This window comes from Neomonachus schauinslandi, chromosome 12 (assembly GCF_002201575.2).
Source record: "Neomonachus schauinslandi chromosome 12, ASM220157v2, whole genome shotgun sequence".
In the NCBI taxonomy this organism is placed as follows: Eukaryota; Metazoa; Chordata; class Mammalia; order Carnivora; family Phocidae; genus Neomonachus; species Neomonachus schauinslandi.
Window position 1 is genome coordinate 103,871,064 of NC_058414.1, and position 21,157 is coordinate 103,892,220.

At 36.6% G+C, this 21,157-nt stretch overlaps 1 protein-coding gene across 1 annotated transcript in view; it reads right to left on the reverse strand.

Moving 5' to 3' along the window:
• LMBR1 (limb development membrane protein 1) overlaps positions 1–21,157 on the reverse strand; it is a 105,358-nt gene that overhangs the window by 19,272 nt on the left and 64,929 nt on the right. Inside the window, exons 6-11 of the mRNA XM_044919903.1 lie at positions 12,993–13,073; positions 7,739–7,815; positions 7,021–7,098; positions 4,725–4,798; positions 4,404–4,494; positions 3,067–3,133 (exon numbers count right to left, since the gene is read on the reverse strand). Coding sequence (XP_044775838.1) covers positions 3,067–3,133; positions 4,404–4,494; positions 4,725–4,798; positions 7,021–7,098; positions 7,739–7,815; positions 12,993–13,073 — 468 coding nt within the window. The remainder of the gene's footprint in view (positions 1–3,066; positions 3,134–4,403; positions 4,495–4,724; positions 4,799–7,020; positions 7,099–7,738; positions 7,816–12,992; positions 13,074–21,157) is intronic.

The following is a 21,157-nucleotide window of genomic DNA, read 5'->3' on the forward strand; positions in this document are numbered from 1 at the left end:
ATTAAGCATAATAAAGAGCATGTCAGCAATCTTACAAAATCTGTTCTTACACAATTCATTGCTGCTTTTAAAATATTTTATTGCAGAAAAGTTTGGGCATCTACAGAGAGTTCCTTAGGCTTGGTCCTGTTCTATTTTCACCTTGTTCGTCAGCCACCTCCTCTAGTCAGGGTCAAAGCAAACAGTAAACTGTTCACTGCACATACAGACATCAAGTCCCCCAAAATGTTGGATTCTTCAAAACTAAAGTCTAAATAGGCAGCAAAGCAATTTTTGGAAATCATATGCACTGACATGGCATTACTTTTTTAAAGGGCTTTAAAGAGTTTGAGTAAGAAATGTTAAGCTCAGATTCTTTGTGTTTCCTATAGACAACAAAACCATCATTTACATTAATTATATTTAGCCAAAAATACATGGTCAAAATCGTCCTCACAACTTAATTCTTAGTTGTCAAGTGATATGCTTATAAAATCTACTCTGTGGCAATTTTTCAATTAGTACAAATTTTTCCATATTCAAATATAAGCAGCTGATCAAAGGACTTCTTTAATGAATGTGTCCTATCACACTAGGCACGGAAGTCTAAGGCTAGAGTTTAATGCTGCCTCCGTTGAACCAGTAACACCAGCTAGCAAATTAAAAAGCCAAAAACCATAAAATTCATATAACACTTTCATTTTTGAAGCAAAAATATCACCAAATTAATTATTTTATACGGGACTCAATGTATTTTCAATTTACAATTAAAGTAAAAACTATCACTGACAAATTGCTGAAATAAGAGAAAAGCTGCTCATATAGAGGTAATGTTGGATTTTTCTTTGCTATTTCATTTCTCATTTCACTGTAAGTGACGGGGTGCTGCTCGTGGGATTCCCAGGGGCAAATGAGAGCATCCTAAGGGTCAGGCTTTCCTTGGGAGAGGCAAAGAGAAAGAGTGAAAACTTTCACAGCTTGGAATGTGGTTGTGAAACACATCCTCTATTCTAGGCTTATGAGCTTTTCAGCTGGTAAATCAAAACCCTGTTATACACCAGGATAACATTCATGACAATTCTCCACATTTTATCTTCTTAAAAATCAAAGGCTCAGTCCTAAAGGGTTAATAGAGGAATTACAAAGTAACTCTCTAGTTTGCATTTCCCATAATACTAAAATAAAGCTGCTTCTTTTAGTCCAGAAATTTGCTTTTTTAATACTGTGAAAAGCCTCCATGAATCTGTTTAACGTATTTACTTCTTTTCATCTATTCAGTGCCACTGGGCATAACCTGTAATGCAGTGCGTGTTGATATTTTGCAAAGCACCACATGACTCACTGTACCCTAATGCGCTCCATTAATCCTGTTTGGACAGCTGGGTCCAGGCGTTTGTTAGCTGCATTCTAATTGTCCCATCTTTCTTTTTCTTCTTTTTAGTTATCTCTATGGCAAACTACTCAGGAATTTAATTTGTTGATCTTCAAAAAGCAAATTTTGTCATTAAGTTGTTTTCTTTGTATTAAAAGTATACCTACCATGCAATTTTCTTCCGTAAAATCAGTATATATCACTATTAACAATTAATCTTAAATAACAGATCACAGTGAGTTTTATAAATGACTAAATGGTAGGGTGGCTATAATATCACAGAAATTATTGTTGGACTGTCATAAAACAAATGATATCACTTAGTTACAAATGAAGTTACTAAAGTGCATACTTTTGGCATTTTCAAGATTAGCACACCATAAGCAGATGTCAAAACAATAACAAGTCCTATAAAGCAAACACAAAAGAGGTAAGACCACTAAGTAAATAAGCTTTCTATTAGTCTGTGAAACAGTGGTCTCTTTACATTTATACTTAGATTTCACTTCTTACTAAAACATGAAATTCTCGGTAAGCATTGCGCAGATAACCATAAAGCCTCTATTTCCCTCTTGCAGCCTGCCTCCCTGCTGGCCAGGAGTCTTGAATCAACAACGGAGGCAACAGAAGAGGTAAACAAAAGCAACTCAAAGCAACTAGTAATTTTTGTTATGAGCAACTTGTGAAGGTTGAATGATGGGATTCTTCTAATCATTTGTGAACACTCTTAAGTGGAAACCTAGGTCCAGAAAACCAAACAGAAATGCCTAACGGAAACTTTTGTCTGAAATAATATTTAGCCAAGAAGTGAGATCACAGCCTGCAACATGCTTTATAAAAGGTAAGAAGGCCAAGTGAAGATTTGTTCAACTATTTCAATGACAACGTAGAAATGTATTAGTTTTAAAAGATGATCAACGTTCCTGTAAATTGAAAAATTAAGAAAACTATATAAATGACAGGCAAGAAAAAAACTCAACAACCAAAGGATGCCCTTGAAATCTGCACATGCTCGCAAAGACCTCACTGTTTTCAAGTCTATTTCATGGACATGAAGCAGCTTAAAGTTTTACACATTTTCAATTTTTTACACCACATGCTAAATTATAAGTTTTAAAACACATTTCATATAAGAAAAATTAGTTTTTTTTTTGTTTTGTTTTGTTTTTTTAAGATTTTATTTATTTATTTGAGACAGAGAGAATGAGATACAGAGAGCACGAGAGGGAGGAGGGTCAGAGGGAGAAGCAGACTCCCTGCCGAGCAGGGAGCCCGATGCGGGACTCGATCCCGGGACTCCAGGATCATGACCTGAGCCAAAGGCAGTCGCTTAACCAACTGAGCCACCCAGGCGCCCAAGAAAAATTAGTTTAATACTTTCTAGACATTAAACATTTTTTTTAATATCACAGTTTTCTCACCAGAGAACTCAAAATCTTAACTAGTCAGTGGGAAGAACTGTCCACTGTTTGGAGAAGGAACATTTTTAAGTATTTAAAAAAATAAATGGTCTTTATTTGATACAAGTACTTGTTTTGGTATGGTTCTCTACATAAACGAAGTATAGAAGTTATAAAATAATGTGAAAGGAAATACTGTATTTCAAAGGATGATCTTTTTGAAAAAGTGCAAAAACTAAAAGTTAAGGCAGAAGTTTAAGAAAGATATGTTAACAAGGTATGGATTTTAAATGGACATTTCTCCTGTAAACTTACCCAGTGTTCTTGACATCACAGGGAGTGCAGAGCTCAAGACCAAGATGGACACACAATTCCCAATGATCTGTGTGGGGATCACAAAGAATATTGGGCAGTCAGACAGCAGAATGACCAATGCAATCAATCTACTCACACTCTGGGAACTTACTGCACATTTTACTTACCTTGTACTATTGTATTGTACTTTGCTAACTTCTTAATGATATTACTCAATATAGAATTTAAAGAGACTAAGAAACGTTTTCTACAAATATTTAAAGTTACATCTGTAAAGTTCTAGAAGGTATTTACAGTAGCTGGCACAAATATAAAGTTATAGAACACTTAAATTACACCTCAGACAATGCACTTTACATTATTGATTGAGGTTGCCAATTTTAAAAAGGTTTGCCTGTCAAGTAAAATAGAATGAATACATTTAATACTTCTGACTGTATTTTTAAAGCCAGACTACTGCTCAAGATATATAATATCTACTTCTAATACGTTCAACTATTATAAGATTTAATACCAAAGAGCTGGAAATCTAAAACCCCTAAATTCTAATAATTCATTTCCAATGTGTCCTATGCTTATTCTTTCATATTAAATAAAAGGAGCTGAAAATACTGACTAATGCTGATGATCACTTAAACTAGCTGCTAAGTATCTCAACAAGCACAGCATTCTATAGATAGGTAAATAAAGTACATAAAATAACTTTCCCCTTTTAATTTAAGATAGGCTGAAAATATATGATATATAATAAAAAGAAACCAGCAGCTCTTATTACTTATTCTTCATGGTCAGCCTGTGGGAATATTTTAAAACGATGCAGTCACTACATAAGGTAACAGTCTTTGTTATTCCAAAGCCAATGACACATTGTAGGAAGTCAAATTAGCCTCAGACTACAAAATGTTTCTCAATAGAACTCTTCCGTCTTGCTTTAATTATTCAAATTTGAAATACTTTGTCTCTACTACTTGTAGCAACTAAGTTCTTCAGATTTCAAACAAGCTCCCTGAAGTACAGTTTGCACAATCAAAGTTACTCATTAGCAATACGTTTTCTTTTAGAGGAGAAAGAGTCCTTTCAGTAGACTTCTGTAGCTGGTTAACAAGCTCTGCAGTTGTATGCATTTACAAGTGAATGGATGCCATCCAAATTAAACAGAGCAGCACATCCTTTTCCCACTCATTCAGCATTTTGAAAATCTTTCAGTTTGTGTTTATGCAATTTACAAACAAATACCTATCACCGCAAATGAACCATTCAGGGCGATTACAAAATAAAACAGCTCCTTTGCCTTGGAACGCAAAAGGGAAGCACAGCCACCTAAGACTTCACCTTACCTTTGTCATAGTTGTGTCATCCTTCTTGGGAATAAAATTTCCAAAAAATCGGAGGCTATAGAAACCGACAACAGAGGACACCATAAGATAGCTGTGAGAATCAAGGAAAAAACTCTCCAAAGAATGCAAGTTTCCTTAAGTTCTCAGTAGTCTCCAGAAACTCTTAAGGTCCAAAAGAAAAACAAAACAAAAAGCCACTTGGCATGCTTGAGGAAGACTGATTTGTTTTTCCCTTCTAGGCAAGTGTCTTAGTAAGTTACCACTGTTCCAGAAAACTAAACAGAAAATTTGTTAAACAATGTTTAGTTAAAGAAAGGATACAAAATCAAAATGATTTCAAGTGCAGCTCCCACAAAACCAAAAGCAGAAAGAGAAGCATTTCCTATTCCAGGACCCTGGGGGGGGGGGGGGAAATCGCTTTTCAGAATTCAGTGACACTATATATTTGCTTTCCCTAAAACTGTTTCATAAATACAGGAATTAGGAATGTTTAATACCCTAGAATAACATCTAGATTTTCTAAGGACAATAAAACATGACATTAGATTGCGTTCATCAACTAATGCAAGCACGTGTTAATAATTTTAACAAGCTCAAAACATCTCCGATTTATCTCAAATGTAATTTACTTATCAAAATGATATTATACTTATTGTTAAAAGTCCTGAATATTACTGGAAGAAATTCTTTTTAAAACAGTACCACAGGAATAGAATATAATTATTTAAATAAACCCTGCAACAACATATAAAATTATACAATTAAAATATATCAAAGTAGGCTAAGCATAGAAAGAAAGTGAATGTGTATATCCTATTTCTACAGTTGAAAGTTTTGTTTCCCCAAATCTTCCTTGGGAATTTAGACGTTTTTAAAAGATACAACTTAATTAACACAGGTTTTTTTTAAGGTAACACTACACATTTTTCCAAAACATTATACCTATTGTCAAAACCTATCTTTATCTAGAACTTAAAAGACAACAAGCAGAAAAACCAGTATTTATTAATGAGACCAAACAGGCAAAAAAATAATTTCTTACTAAAGTAGGAAGAATATTTTCAAAGTTTACCAGTTAAAGGAAGTATTCAAATATGAACTACTGTTCTACTATCAGCTTTAATTGTATCAAACAAAAATACCAGGAAAATTAAGAATGTATAGTCAGGTTAGTAAAAAATAAACCAATAAATAATATCATACATACCATATATACATTCTAATTTTGGCATAAAGAAGTAAGAATGCTCATGGAAATTTCATATATATATAAACAAGTCAAAGAACTATCAACTTTTTGTCAATCTTTTGACAAAGAAATGAATAATGCTAATAGAAAGCTTATTGGCTGGGTGAAAACATTTTGGAAATATTCCCTATCTCAAGAGAAATCCTCCAGGCAGAATTAAGATGATCTGAATTTATTTACACAATCATGCATAGGCCCTACGAGGTATAAGTTCCTCTCTATGATACACTAAGGGGATGGTACAAAAATGTACTATGGGGGCTTGGGACTTACACAGTGTGCAATGTATAAAAGAGGGTTACAAAGTGAATAGAAGCCAACACAGTAGATAACTTCCTGCTCTGTCAATGAATTTGGGTCTAACAAAAGATTAAGACCAGGTTGCAGATGAAGTACTGTTTAGTGTTATTGCTTGCTTGTGGAATGAGGCACCTGGAAAGCATGTTGGCTGGCTAGACAATGGGCAGTAACAGAAGGCACAAGGTCCAGCAAAAGTTAGAGGAGGGCAGGATCTAACTGGAGAATATGGCTGAAAAAAAATTAGCTTTGAAAGAACAGGGTATCTCCGTCTTGGACTGAAGGAAAGAAATTTAGGTTGATGTTGGCTTGTTTCTATGAGAGGAAAGGTATACATCCTCTGGTTCAGAGAGAGAAGCGGCATTAAAAGTCTGGAAGAGTTTTGAAGTCCTTTCTCTGGGGAATAAGAATGCTACTGACTTAGAAAAATGTAAGAAAATGTTAGGATGTAAATGCTACTTTAAGCAATCAAAAGTTTACAGAGACTCCTAGAACTATGCCAAAAATGAATCTTTAGTGATAACTACCTTCTATATGGAGAATATATTTAAATAGGCTAAAAGATAGAATTTAATAGAATCAACTTTAAACAAGAGAGAAAACAAATTCATGAAAAGATGTACATCTGACTCTCCTCCAGTAACTAAACATTTGACTCAGTTTCATAAAATGTGTGACTCTTCTGAAACATAAGTCTACCAACCACAGATGAGGATCTTCTGCAAACACTATGAATCCATCTAAGAAACTCCTTCCACATCACTATTTCACAGAGTATACATTTTCTTAAAGAATTACAAATATGAACTTTAGTAAAACTAAAATAAACTGTGATACAAAATCTAAAAGGAAACTCTGATATTTGGTAAAAGGGCTGGCCAACCAAAAGTAAGAAATTAGAAACAAAAGTCATAGTTCACAAACACTGTTTACAAAGGCTCTTTACATAAAGAAATTCATACAACCTGAAACAAAGGTGCAGAAAGGTGATGTTTTAAATTACTTATTTGAAACACTCTGGGTATATACACAGAACACTTTTGCAAAAGAAAGACATTTAAAGCACTTTACCCTTGTTCCCTTTGGCATGGCTGTTTCATCAACCAACAGGCAAAGAATATTACAAGCCACCAAGAGGACCGAGATGGACTACAACACAAAAAATGATTATCAGTTCTGAATTTCACAGATATTTTGTGAGTACACATGTATTAAAATCTAAGTTATCAACCAAATATACGCTTCAGAACAGAGGAGAAGACCAAAATTCTACACACAAACAAACCGAAAGTAATCAAACTATCTGCAAAAACTCCAGAATAAACTCTAAAAGCTTCTGCAAATTATTACAATTTCAAAGCTTGTGACTAAAAAGCTAATAATATAGATCCAGTTACTGACTGATTCCCAATTGGAAACCCACAACTCCACAGATTTAAAAAATGGTTAAAATGTTATTAGAACTAATTTAATAATATAATTTTCACATCCCATCATAGTCTGAAGCAAGATATCTGCAATACCTTGTCTCTTAATTCTAAATGGCACAAAAGAATAAATGTCCTGCTTTCATGAGGAAATGGTTAATCTTAAGAACTTTTTAAAAATTGCCATTAATTTCCATTTTTGCTCTATTGAGTTTTTCCAAATAAAAGTATAGATGGATTTTAATCCTGTTGATAGAAAACCAGTTTACTTGAAACCATTTAGCTGAGGGAGTTGCCATACTGAAATATCAAAGTAAATAAAAAATAATTTGCTTTATTTAACTAGGCAAATAAATTCTTACTGTCTCAATAAGAAGGAGAACCATAACAGCAGGATACACCAAATTTCTTTCCCATGCTGAAGCTTTTTTTCGCCTCTCTATTAGGAAAAAAAACAAAATACAACAAAAGATTTCCAAAAATTCTCTCCAGACCCATATTTTCATTCCTTACTGCCATAATCAGTATGTATTATTTTTATATAATTTCTTTTTCACAAACATAAATTATTTTTAATTTTCCTCCAAAAACTATAAAAATCAGAGTTTAAAAATCACTTTGCTACATTAAATAGCTCAATCCTATGATGCTTACATTTTAGCTCTGTAAAGACATTTCAGTTGCTAACAAAATGTACTGTTAATACATGGTTTACTATGAAAATATAGAAATATTTGTATTTGATGTAGATTTACACATTGATATAGATTTGAGTGAATAAAGTTAATTAACATGAGTAAAAATCCCCTTTAATCCAAAGATAAATACCTCCAGTTTTCTAAAGGTGGAAGCAAACTTCTGGCTACAGTGATCTACCTGATTATCACACCAATCCTCATGCTATGAACAACTGGTAAAAACAAATCAAACTTAACTAAGAAAAAAAAATACATGAAGGAATCACAGAGCTACCACAACAAAACTATGAGGTCAATACTCTGTGAAATGGATTGATGTGAGCCCTCACATTTGCACTATCTTTCCCTCAGAGTTTTCCAACAAAAAAATGACATGGCCCCACGAAGCTGAGAAATCAAGCAAATATCAGTGGGTGAAAGAAAATGATGCTAAAGCAATGCTTTCAGCAAACTCAACAGCATCAGGAAAACAAAAACTGGAGTGTGGGGCTACCAAGGAGGCCAAAATTTGAGAGGCTATGATCACAGAGAAAAGGAAAGAAAAAAGAAGGGAGCCTAACATTCAGCCTCTTGCCCTGCAAGGCACCAGTGGCCAGCAGGCTGAGAAAGTGACTAAAAGGTACAGCAAAGAGAAGGAGCAAAGCTTCTGTCAGGCTCACATTTCTTGAGATAAAAACTAAAGTTCAGGGTACATAAAGAAGATGGTATCATAGTCAACAACAAAACACCCAGGCTTTCACTTAGGAAAGCTATACACTAGGAGCAAGGCCAAACTGCAAAGTGACCGACTCTTAAGAAGACCAAAACCCACTCTGGAACTATCACCAGCCCAGACAGATGAAAGGATTTGTCCCTACTCTAACTGCCTACCAGAAGAAAAAGTAAATCCTCTCAAGAAGAAAACATTATCCAGAGTTTTTATTTTGTATAAGAAATGCCTGACACTCAATCAAATGTTCCCTGGAGATAGGACAAAGAAAAAAGATAATAAAAACAGACTCAGTTTATCCAGATATTGAACTTATCAGAAAGAGGTCTTAAAATAACTGATTAATATGTTCAATAAGGTAAGTTGACAAGATGGCAAATGTCATAATTTGAATCTAGAAAATACCTGAATGAAAACTGTAGAACTGAAAAATACTGTAACTAAAATTAAGACTTCAAGGGATAATTTAGCAATAGTTATGACACAGCTGAAAAGACACTGAAATGGAAAACACATCAATAGAAAATATCACAGATCAAAGAACGTGATAAAGGAGGGGAAACTCAGAAAACAATATAGGAGTGAAAAGGTCTAGCACATGTGCAGCTAAGGTCAAAGGAACTAAAAGAAAAGGAGCAGAAGCAGCATTTGATGAGACGATGGCCAGCAAGTCCCCAAATGGATAAAAGACATTAGGCCACACACTGACGAAGCGCCACAGATCTCAGAAGAATAAACACAAAGAAAACCAAACCTGAGCACATCAGGGTAGAACTACTAAACAAAGACAAAAAGAAAATCTTAAAAGCTTTCAAAAGGGCAACAATACAACTTTTAACCAGAAACCAGAAGACACTAAAAAGACATTTTTTCAATGTTGAAAACTACCAGATAAGAATTCTTAATCCTGTAAAAATGCCCTACCAATGAGAAGGCAAGTAAAAATGTTTTCAGGTAACAATAAACTAGAGAATTCGTTGCCAACAAACAAGCACTAATGAAATGCTAGCAGATGTTTTTCAAGCAGAAGCTAAATGAACAGTGGAAACACAAATCAGGGACATATAAATTAAAACACCAGTGAAAACCACTTCACAACCACTAAACTGGTAAAAATGTAGAGTCCAACACTGTCAATTGTTGTCAAAGATGCTGAGCAACAGGAAGTCTTACTCATGCCTAAAACAAATGCAAAATAATACAATTACCTGGGAAAACAATTCGGCATTATTTTAGAAAGCTGTATATTCACATACTCAATGATCCTATAATTCCACTTCCAGCTATGTACCCTGAAAAAACATGTGTACCAAGAGGTATGGAGAACAATGTTTATACCAATATTATTCATAATAACAAAAGAGAAACACATCAAATATCCACCAACAGCAGAATGAATAAAGTAACTTGAGACAATATGATGTTGTTTACAAAAATGAAAATGAGAGCAACCTACAGAATGGGAGAAGGCATTTGCAAATGATATATCCACTAAAGGGTTAATATCCAAAATATATGAAGAACTTATACAACCCAGCACCAAATTAAAAAATGAAAAGAAGACTTGAATAGACATTTTTCCAAAGAAGACATCCAGATGTCCAACAAACACAGGAAAAGATGCTCAACATCACTCATCATCGGGGAAATGCAAATAAAAACCACAATAAGATATCACCTTACACCTGTCAGAATAACTAAAATCAGTAACACAAGAAATAACAAGTGTTGGCAAAGATGTAGAGAAAAAGGAACCCTCATACACTGTTGGTGGGAATACAAACTGGTGCAGCCACCATGGAAGACAATATGGAGGTTCCTCAAAAAATTAAAAAGAGAATTACCAAACAATCCAGTAATTCCAAAACTGGGTACCCAAAGAAAACAAAAACACTAATTCAAAAAGACATATGCACCCCAATGTTTATTGCAGCATTAATTTACAATAGCCAAGACATGGAAATAACCCAAGTGTTCATCCACAGATGAATGGATAAAGATGTGATTTGTATACATTTACACACACACACACACACACACACACACAGGAATATTACTCAGCCACGAAAAAGAATGGAATCCTGTCATCTGCAACAACATGGATAGAGCTAGAGTGTACTATTCTAAGTGAAGTAAGTTAGTCAGACAAAGACAAATACCATATGATTTCACTCACATGTGGGATTTAAGAAACAAAACAAAACAAGTAAAAAAAGACAAACAAAAAAACCACTCTTAAATACAGAGAACAAACTGATGATTGGCAGAGGAAGTGGGTGGAGGATGGGTAAAATACCATGATGAGCACTGAGTAATAAATGGAATTGCTAAATCACTATATAACTATCACTATATAACACTGCATGGTAATTATACTTCAATACAAAAAGAAAAATGAAAATGAATAAATTTTCAACAATAAAACACTGGACTTCATTTCTGAAAACAGAGTAATAATAGGGACCAATTTTCCATCCAGGCTGAAACAATTAGGAAACAAAAAATACATGCATATGAAACACTTTCAAGACTAAAGATCTCTGAGAGATGGGAAGCAAACAAGGCAAGCCCTGGGTTTGCTCCTGCTTACTGTCTTGCGACAGTTTGCTGACCACAGTAGAGGGCACAGGAACCCAAGCAAAGCCCAACTCATTCCTTGAGTTGAGGACATAAAATGGGAGTGTGGAGAGACCAAGTTAGCTGGACTATACAGAGCAAAGTACCACAGACAAAAGTCCTCAGAGAAAGAACTCCACGGATCTTCAAAGGGTCATCCTTGAGTCTTCAGTAGGGTAAAGATCAGCTCAGGTACATGAACCAACAACCCACCCCTGAAGAAAGAACCACCCATGGAGCAGGAGTATCCAACCATTATAAGGGGCCAAGAATAGGGCCTGCTCCCACAAGGTAAGAATGAGACCTCATAAATGACAAGCACTGTTGCCTTAGTGTGCGAACAACTGGCCCTAGAGGACATGCTGCTCTAGCCCTGCCTGACAAGCCTTCAGAGCAAAACCCAAGAATATCAAACTGCTTCCAAGTAACTTAACTGCAACCCAGAAAAAAGTTCCACACTTACAGGAATACAAAAATATCAGCACCCAGCAGTAAGATTCTCAGTGTCCACTATCCAATCAAAAATTCCTAGGCATGCATAAAAGCACAAAAATATACCCAATGATGAGGAGGAAAGTCAATCAATCAAAATCTATCAAGAACTAAGACAGAAGTTATAAAAACATTGTGTTATTATTATAATATATTCCATATTTTTAAAAAGTGGAGGACACAGACTAAACAGGTCTAAACAGAACTTATAAATATAAAAACTGCAGTGTCTGAGGATGCCTGGGTTACGTCGGTTGAGCATCAGACTCAATCTCAGCTCAGGTCTTGATCTCAAGGTCGTGGGTTCAGGCCCTGCACTGGGCTCCACACTGGGCGTGGAGCCTATTTAAAAACAATAATAAAAAAAACTGCAGTGTTTGAGAAGAATACAATAGATGGGATTAAATGCAGATTAGATACTCAAAAGAAAAAAGTAGTGAACATGAAGATATAGTAAGAGGAACTATGCAAAATGAAACACACAGAGAAAAACATCTGAAAAATAAAGGAACATCCATGAGTTTGGGGGACAACTTCCAGTGGGCCAGTGTACATGTAACTGGAGTCCCTGAAAGGGTAGCACAGAGAGGAAAAGAAAAAAACATTTGGAAAAACAATGGCCAAAAATGTTCCAAATTAGACGAAAACTATAAATTCCCAGATCCAAGAGACTCAATGAAGCCAATGAATAAGAAACATAAAGAAAACTACTCTAAAGCACATCTGAATCAAACTGTTCAAAGTCAGTGACAAAGAGGACATCTTAAAAGCAGAGACAGAAAAAAGACAATTCAAAGGATGAGGAGGACAGATTACTCGTCAGAAATAATGCAAGTGAAGAGACAACAGAGTGACATCTCTGAACATCAGCATCTGAAAAGTCCTTTTATGCACGTACAAAACAAAAAAAAAATGGGAGTACATACATGTTTATCTTCTCCCCAAACTAAAAAACAGTCTGTATCTATAGCTTTGAACAGACTGGAAGCTTGTAACATACCCTAAAGATTTCATAACTTTTTTTAATATTTCAGACTATAGGCAAGTCTTTGGAAAGAATCCAAGACCAGTACATGAGTCAGGAACAAAAATGTACAGTACCTAATTTTGTCTTAAGAGTCTTCACATTTTCAAGTTCTTGTTCCAACTCCATTATATTGTATTCCACTGATGAAGACAGTCCTGTCAAAAGCAAAAATAGTTTAGAAGTATCACAACAGAACCTTATTAACAGCATAGAATGGGTAGCCCTCACTTTAATTAAAATATAATAACACACTACAAATCCTGATCACGGAGAATAAAAACAAATGCTGCTGTGATTCACAGGAAAACATACCTATCGATTTCTTCACCACTTAAGACTTCAGGTTGTTGCTGATTAAATACTACATGTTTCCTAGAAAATGCCTTACTCTGATAATATTTTTACTTGATCTGTTGTTAATTTTTCATTAATGACAAAAGTATCATATGATTATAGAAAGTGAAAGAAATTCACAATCTCCTTCTCTATCCCACCCCCCTAAAGTGACAATTGGTAACAGCCTGGTTGATGCTTCCACACCTTTCTTCATGCTCATGTGAATATTCATAGATACATATATACCACACACATGGTTTCTATTATATATTTTATAGAAATGGGTTAAATCAGACATGTTATTTTACCACTTGCTTTCCTAGTCAATGATACATCCATGTTTACAGTTAGTGCCAACTCCCTTAACAACTGAGTAACATTCCGTAGTATGGATGCATTTCAATTTCATTCAGAATTATTCCACTTATGACTAGTCAGGTTTTCCTGTTTTTGGCAACTCCACACAATGTTGTAACAAAAATTTCTATATGCATATCCAGTACATTCTAATTCTATTGTTTCTATAGGACAGATTCCCAAAATTTCAATTGCTGAGTCAAAGGATATAAGCATTTACACTTAAGAGATATTTAAAGGTTACTTCCTTCTAAATATTGAATTTATTGTAACGATTTAAATATTGTAATAATTTTTTTTTTAATAAAATATTTTTTTAAAAAAATAAGGGCACCTGGGTGGCTCAGTCAGTTAAGCATTGGACTCTTGATTTTGGCTCAGGTCATGATCTCAGAATCATGAGACTGAGCCCCATGACAAGCTTTGCACTGGGTGTGGAGCCTGCTTAAGACTCTCTCTCTCCCTCTCCCTTTGCCCTTATTTCCATGCTTGCATGCACACGCGCACACACATACACACACACTCTCTCTCAAAAAAAGGAAAAAAAGAAATTATTATAATAATTTACATTTCCATATAGCTTTTGAAAGTACCTATTTTCTTCCTGTATTTTCCCTAGCACTAGATGTTGTAATTCTTGAATTTTGGCCAGTATGATGGATTTCTTATTGTTACTTTAACATGCATTCCCCTAAATGTGGTTGAGCATCTTTTCAGAGGTTTATTTATCACATGGACTTTCCCTATTCACATTTTCTACTTATTTCTATAATGATGTGTATATCTCCATATTCTATTTTATCCGTTAAATTCTGAAATAGATAAATTAAAATCCCCCACTACAAATGTATTTTTTATTGATTAAGTCTTCTCAGTTTTTAAGAGTTTTTTCATTATATATTTGTATTTGTCTAAGTTTTTCGGGTTCGTATAAGACTGTTACACCTACCTTATGAATCACACCTTTTATCTTTAGATAATGACCCACTTTGTCTTAAATGTTTCTCTGCTTAAATTCTGTTTTGTGGACCTTAAGTTCTACTTTCTTTTTGTTTTTACCTGCCTTACTTACTTACTGATTTATTACAAACTTACATATAAGAGACAAAGAAAGAAAGATTAAAATTAAAGGGGGTGTGTGTGTGTGTGTGTGTGTGTGTGTGTGTGTGTGTGTATCAGCTGAATCTTATTTGAGGTTTAATCTTATCAGATAGAGTTCGTTATAAGCAACTGAAATGGACTGGTTGAAACTGAAGAGGAATTCATGAGACAGGGAACCAGCAGGAATACTTCTAGTTTTCCTGGAAAAAAGAGGAACCAGGCAGCTGGGGGCTCCAGGGGGCAGGAGCAGATGGACTGTCTCCTCATAGTATTATACCTGGGATGGATCAGTCCCAACTATTTTCAGTCTTTATGTTGCTATGATCAAGAATAAAATTTTTAGGGCGCCTGGGTGGCTCAGTTGGTTAGGCAACTGCCTTCGGCTCAGGTCATGATCCTGGAGTCCCGGGATCGAGTCCCGCATCGGGCTCCCTGCTCGGCGGGGAGCCTGCTTCTCCCTCTGACCCTCTTCCCTCTCGTGCTCTCTGTCTCTCATTCTCTCTCTCTCAAATAAATAAATAAAATCCTTTAAAAAAAAAAAAAAAGAATAAAATTTTTAGACTTTATGTTGCTAAGATCAAGAATAAGTTTCCAGTGTCCTAATGGCCTAGCTCAGAGTCACATGTTAATTCCCTGAGTAGGGGAGGCAGAGAACTTTGACAAGCCGTTCCACAGATGTGATCAAATAGGAGAAACAACAAAGCCCAATCAGATGCTTTCCTAGAATAAAGGGCAATAGGTTATAGCAAAATGGTTGAATAACCCAATCTGACAGCCTCTGTTCTTTAACAGTGGAATTCAGCCCATTTACATTTAGTAAAATAAAGTATTTGCGTTCAATATAATTTTTTATAACAGCTGATAAACTTGATTTTATATCTTCCATACTACTTAACTTTTGAAGTGGTTTTTTTTTTTTAATTTTATCTTTCTCAAAATGAAACGTGCACACAATTCCAAGTCCCACATACTTGCACAAGGCATAGGCATACATGCTGCGTTCCTCCTAGTTACACCTACCCAAAGACGGCCACTTCGAGTTGTTTAGTTGATTCTTTCAGTATTTGTCTTCCTAGCACTAAACAAACAGCTTCCTTTGCTGGGTCTTGATTTTCCAGCTCTATGGCCTTTTTCCGCTTACTTACTATGGCCTTCCTACCAAACCACACACCTTGTCATTCCCCCCTCTCCCAATGTGGATTATTGGACATTTTGGTTACATTAATATTCGATGTCTGCATCATTACAAAAGAAATGCCATCCATTACTTACCCACATAATAAACTATGATTAGCTTTCCTTTCTTCCATATAGTATTCTTCCCACCCCTAGAAGTAGTCATTTTCCCCATTTGCTTAGTCTTCTATGTACTTATCACTGTCTCAAAGCCACCCTCTCCTCCCAAATGTCTTTTCCTCTTGGTGTTTAAACTCCTGTTATCCCATTCATCGCATTATCTGGGAGCAACTTCTCCTGGAGTCGTGAGACCTGCCCTGGCCTGGACAGGCTGCTCTCTAGGCCTGCTGCACACTGGCATCCCCGGCCCTGTTCTCTCCTCTCCTATGGCACATCTCTTATTTCCAACTTAGCCTTTCTCACTGCTTCACTCCTTTATTTAGGTGGCACATGGCCTCTCCAGCAGCTTGCAAAGAAAAGGTGAATGGGAGGTAGTATTTTTGAGACTACATAAGTCTGGATATTTTACCTTTGCTCTCATAGTTTGGTTAAATAAGGAAATCTAGGTGAAAACTATCCTTCAGAATTATTAAGTCATGGGGCGCCTGGGTGGCTCAGTCGTTAAGCGTCTGCCTTCGGCTCAGGTCGTGATCCCAGGGTCCTGAGATCGAGCCCCACATCGGGCTCCCTGCTCTGCTGGGAAGCCTGCTTCTCCCTCTCCTACTCCCCCTGCTTGCATTCCCTCTCTCGGTATGTCTCTCTCTGTAAAATAAATAAATAAAATCTTAAAAAAAATGTATTAAAAATGATTAAGTCATTGTTCCATTGTCTTACAGCTTCTAATGCTGCTTCTGAGAAGTCTAAAGTTCTTATTCTTGTCCCCTTGAGTGTGAACTGCTTACCATCCTGTGAAATGTGTGGGATCTTTGTTCCCAGTGTTCTTGCAGTGAGTCCCTTTCCATGTACTATGCGGGGCACTAGTGAGCCCTTCCAATCTCCAAATTCACATCCTTCGGATCTGCGAAATCTCTCCTCTCTCCAACTGGAATTCCTATTATTTGGATGTTAGATATCCTGAACTGGTTTTCTAATATTCTAAACTCTTCTCCTATTTTGGCATTTTGACCTATTTTCTAAAAAATTCTCTATCTTCCAGTCTTTTAGATAAGTCATTATTTCTAATTATCAAGAATCACTTTCTGTTCACTTTCTGTTAATAAATAAAAGGGTTGTTCTCCAGAGAGTGAAACAGAGACTGTGGCCTGGTGAAGTAGAGGATGGGGTGAGTGCTCACAGGCTCCCATCTCTCTTCACTTGGACAGCCAAGGAGATGAGAAGAGTCTTATCTGGGGAGTCTGTCTAGCCCAGGAGGAAAGCCCCACAGAAGCCAGCAGTAGGGTGTCCTCCATGAAAGACCTGGCTGGATTACCCAGAAAGAAGTTGTCAGCCGCCACCTACACACTCTTGGGCTTCACATTAGCATGTTTAGTGCTTTGTTCTTTTTTTTCCCCCAAGGATTTTATTTATCTGGGAGAGACTGAGAGCGTATGCGAGTGGGAGGAGGAGCAGAGGGACAAACAGACTTCGCGCTGAGTGTGGAACCCTATGTGGGGCTTGGTGTCACAACCCTGAGATCTGACCTGAACTGAAACCAAGAGTTGGAAGCCCTAATCAACTGACGTCCCAGTGCTTTATTCTTAAATATGAGCAGACAAGGTTCATCAGACTTCTGAGCCACATGAAAGGAGAGGCCAAAACAAATAAGACCACTGAGGGAGACAATATACACTAGAGAAAAATATTTTAAAATAAACCTGTTTTTAATATCCTGAGAGAGACCAAGATTACAGTCATGATAAAGGCCAGGATTTCATAAAAATGGAGTATCTAGTGAACAGAAAGTGATTCTTGATAATTAGAAATAATGACTTATCTAAAAGACTGGAAGATAGAGAACTTTTTTTTTTTTAAAGATTTTATTTATTTATTTGAAAGAGAGAATGAGAGACAGAGAGCACGAGAGGGGAGAGGGTCAGAGGGAGAAGCAGACCCCCCGCCGAGCAGGGAGCCCAATGCGGGACTCGATCCCGGGACTCCAGGATCATGACCCGAGCCGAAGGCAGTCGCTTAACCAACTGAGCCACCCAGGCGCCCCGATAGAGAACTTTTTTAGAAGATAGGTCAAAATGACAAAAATAGGAGAAGAGTTTAGAATATTAGAAAACCAGTTCAGGATATCTAACATCCAAATAATAGGAATTCCAGTTGGAGAGAGGAGAGATTTCCCAGATCCGAAGGATGTGAATTTGGAGATTGGAAGGGCTCACTAGTGCCCCGCATAGTACATGGAAAGGGACTCACTGCAAGAAGACTGGTGGCTCTTTCTCCTTTCATGTAATTTCATAATTTCTGTTTATTTTGCTCTTTATTTCTTCTTTTCCCAGCTAGTAGAATTTCTGTTTATTCTTTTTCCCTATGTTAATTTGGCACTTCAGTGGTTACTTTCTCACTGTTAACAATAGACTTGTACTGTTTTTTAATGTAACATAGTTATAACCCTAGTGATGCCTTACTGAATAACTTTCCTGCACCAAGGTGAAGCTGTCATGATACTTTTATCTGTTCTTTCATTGCTTCCTACCCACTCCTCCTAAATCCTGGATTTTGCTGAGATTGCTTTAAAAATATTTAGTATAGGCACGCCTGGGTGGCTCAGTCGTTAAGCGTCTGCCTTCAGCTCAGGTCATGATCCCAGGGTCCTGGGATCAGGCTCCTTGCTCAGCAGGAAGCCTGCTTCTCCCTCTCCCACTCCCCCTGCTTGTGTTCCCTCTCTCGTTGTGTCTCTGTCAAATAAATAAATAAAATCTTTAAAAAAAAAAAAATATTTAGTATACCAGGGCACCTGAGTGGCTCAGTTGGTTAAGCGTCCAACTCTTGATTTCGGCTCAGGTCATGATCTAGGATCGTGAGATCAATCCCCGAGACAGGCTCCACGCTGAGCATGGAGCCTGCTTAAGACTCTTCCTTCCCTCTGCCCCTCCCCTAACCCCCTCAAATTAATTAATTAATTAATTAAATATTTAGTATAAGATTATTAAATTTTTCTTTCAATATAAAAGTCGCCATATCCTTAATGCCTAGAATAGATCTAGCACAAATTAGATACTCAATATACAGATACAAAATAAAGGAATAAATGAATGTCTTTTTTGGCCCTAATATACATACGACCTATTTATAAATATATGAGTTTTTCACTGCAATCTTTCCCCCCCACATCCTTAAAACTAATGATATTATTCAATAATCCTTAGGTTACAAACAGGAAGTTTAATGTTGATTTCTCTCTCCTTTATAAGTGATTTTTCTATGTGAAAGCTTGTAAGGTGTTTTATTATCACTATTCTTGGAATTCAACAATGTTACACAATAAATCTAGATCTTTTAAATGTCCTGTTTAATAATCTTGTCTAGGACTCTGTGGTCTTTTAATCTGCACTAAAATCTTTCTTCAGCTCATTGACATTTTCTTCTATTACCTTTTACTTATTTTTTTCTACTTGTTCTTTTTCCTCCTTCTAGATGCTTACTATTTAGATTAAGCAGCTTAGCTCTACAGTCTGTGTCTGCCATTTCACTGGTGTTTCCTTCTCTTTGTACTTTTGGTTTGTGACATGAAATAGTTCTCCCATTTGATTCTACCAGATAATTAATTCAGTTTTCAGAAAGACTACATTCATTCCCTATTGCTGCTGTAACAAAGTACCATAAACTTAGTGGCTTAAACACTAATTTATTATCTTACAGTTCTAGAGGTCAGAAGTCTGAAATCTGGGCATCAGCAGGACTGTGTTCCTTCTGGAGATTCTAGGAGAGAATCTGTTTCCTTGTCTTTTCCAGCTTCTAGAGGCACCTGCACTCCCTGGCTCATGGTTCCCTCTTCAGGTCACTCGATACCTTTACTTCCACTGTCACATCTCCTTCTCTAACCCTCACTTGTAACAATGCTGTGAAGGCACTGGGCCCACCAGATCATCTGGGATAATCTTGAGACCCTTCACCTAATTACCTTACAAAGTCCCTTTTGCCATGTAGGGGCACGTTTACAGGATCAGCGTGGTTAGGACTTGGATACTTTTGCACAGTCACTATTCTGCCTACCATAAGGACTATTTCATCTTTTGTCTACTGAAGTTTTAATTTTTTTTCACATTCCGGGTGATCTTTTTTCTTCTCTAATTATATCTCCTTAAAAGTCCATATTACTGGGGCGCCGGGGTGGCTCAGTCATTAAGCATCTGCCTTCGGCTCAGGTCATGATCCCAGGGTCCTGGGATCGAGCCCTGCATCAGGCTCCCTGTTCCACAGGAAGCCTGCTTCTCCCTCTCCCACCCCCCCCGCTTGTGTTCCCTCTCTCACTGTGTCTCTCTCTGTCAAATAAATAAATAAAATCTTTAAAAAAAAAAAAAAGTCCTATTACTTTTGGGGACTAAGTACAAATTCTTATTTGTCTCTCCATTAACTTTTAACTTCAGTGAGAATCATTGTTGTAGATACTCATCTTAACCTTCATCACTCAGCCTTAAGCAAGTGATCATTTTTCTTTACGCACTACTACTGTTCCCTTCACACTTAATCAAGTCAGACAGTCCTTCAAACAATGACAAACCACTTTGAGGGCCCAGCAATTTCTATTTTGGGGGCCTGGGGATGAACTGGCCAGAAACAACGATGCAGGAAGAAGAAGCGTTGGTGCTCTGGGGTCTCTCTCTGCAGCAGCACTCCTTTCTCAAAGGGAGAAAGAAAACAGAGGATTCAGACCCAAAGTGCAAGATGGCAAAGGTGCTAATGCACTAGGGGAATTCAGAGGCTCTTTTTCTAAGCCCTCTTAGAGAATCACTAAACTCTAGTCGTGCCCTGGGTTTTGAAGAAAGGTAAGTACTGTGCCCTCTGCATCGCCTTCCTCACTTGTGTCTATCACTGAAGAGAGAGAAATTCAATACCTTCTCTTTCGGAGAGCCTGAGGTCTTGAATGCACTAAACTGTTCTACTGTTTCCAGAGCTCCTGAATTTAATCATTTTACTAGTCAATATATAATTGACACTTAATAGGAGAACAGGGTTAAAGACAGAGATATTCAGGTTATAGGAGAACAGGGTTAAAGACAGAGAGATTCAGGAAGTGTGGCCCAAAACTACTAAACTTTGACTATGAATGTAGTTTATAGAGTTTCTGGTAGCCGAAGCCAAAGGGAGACAATTAAATTAT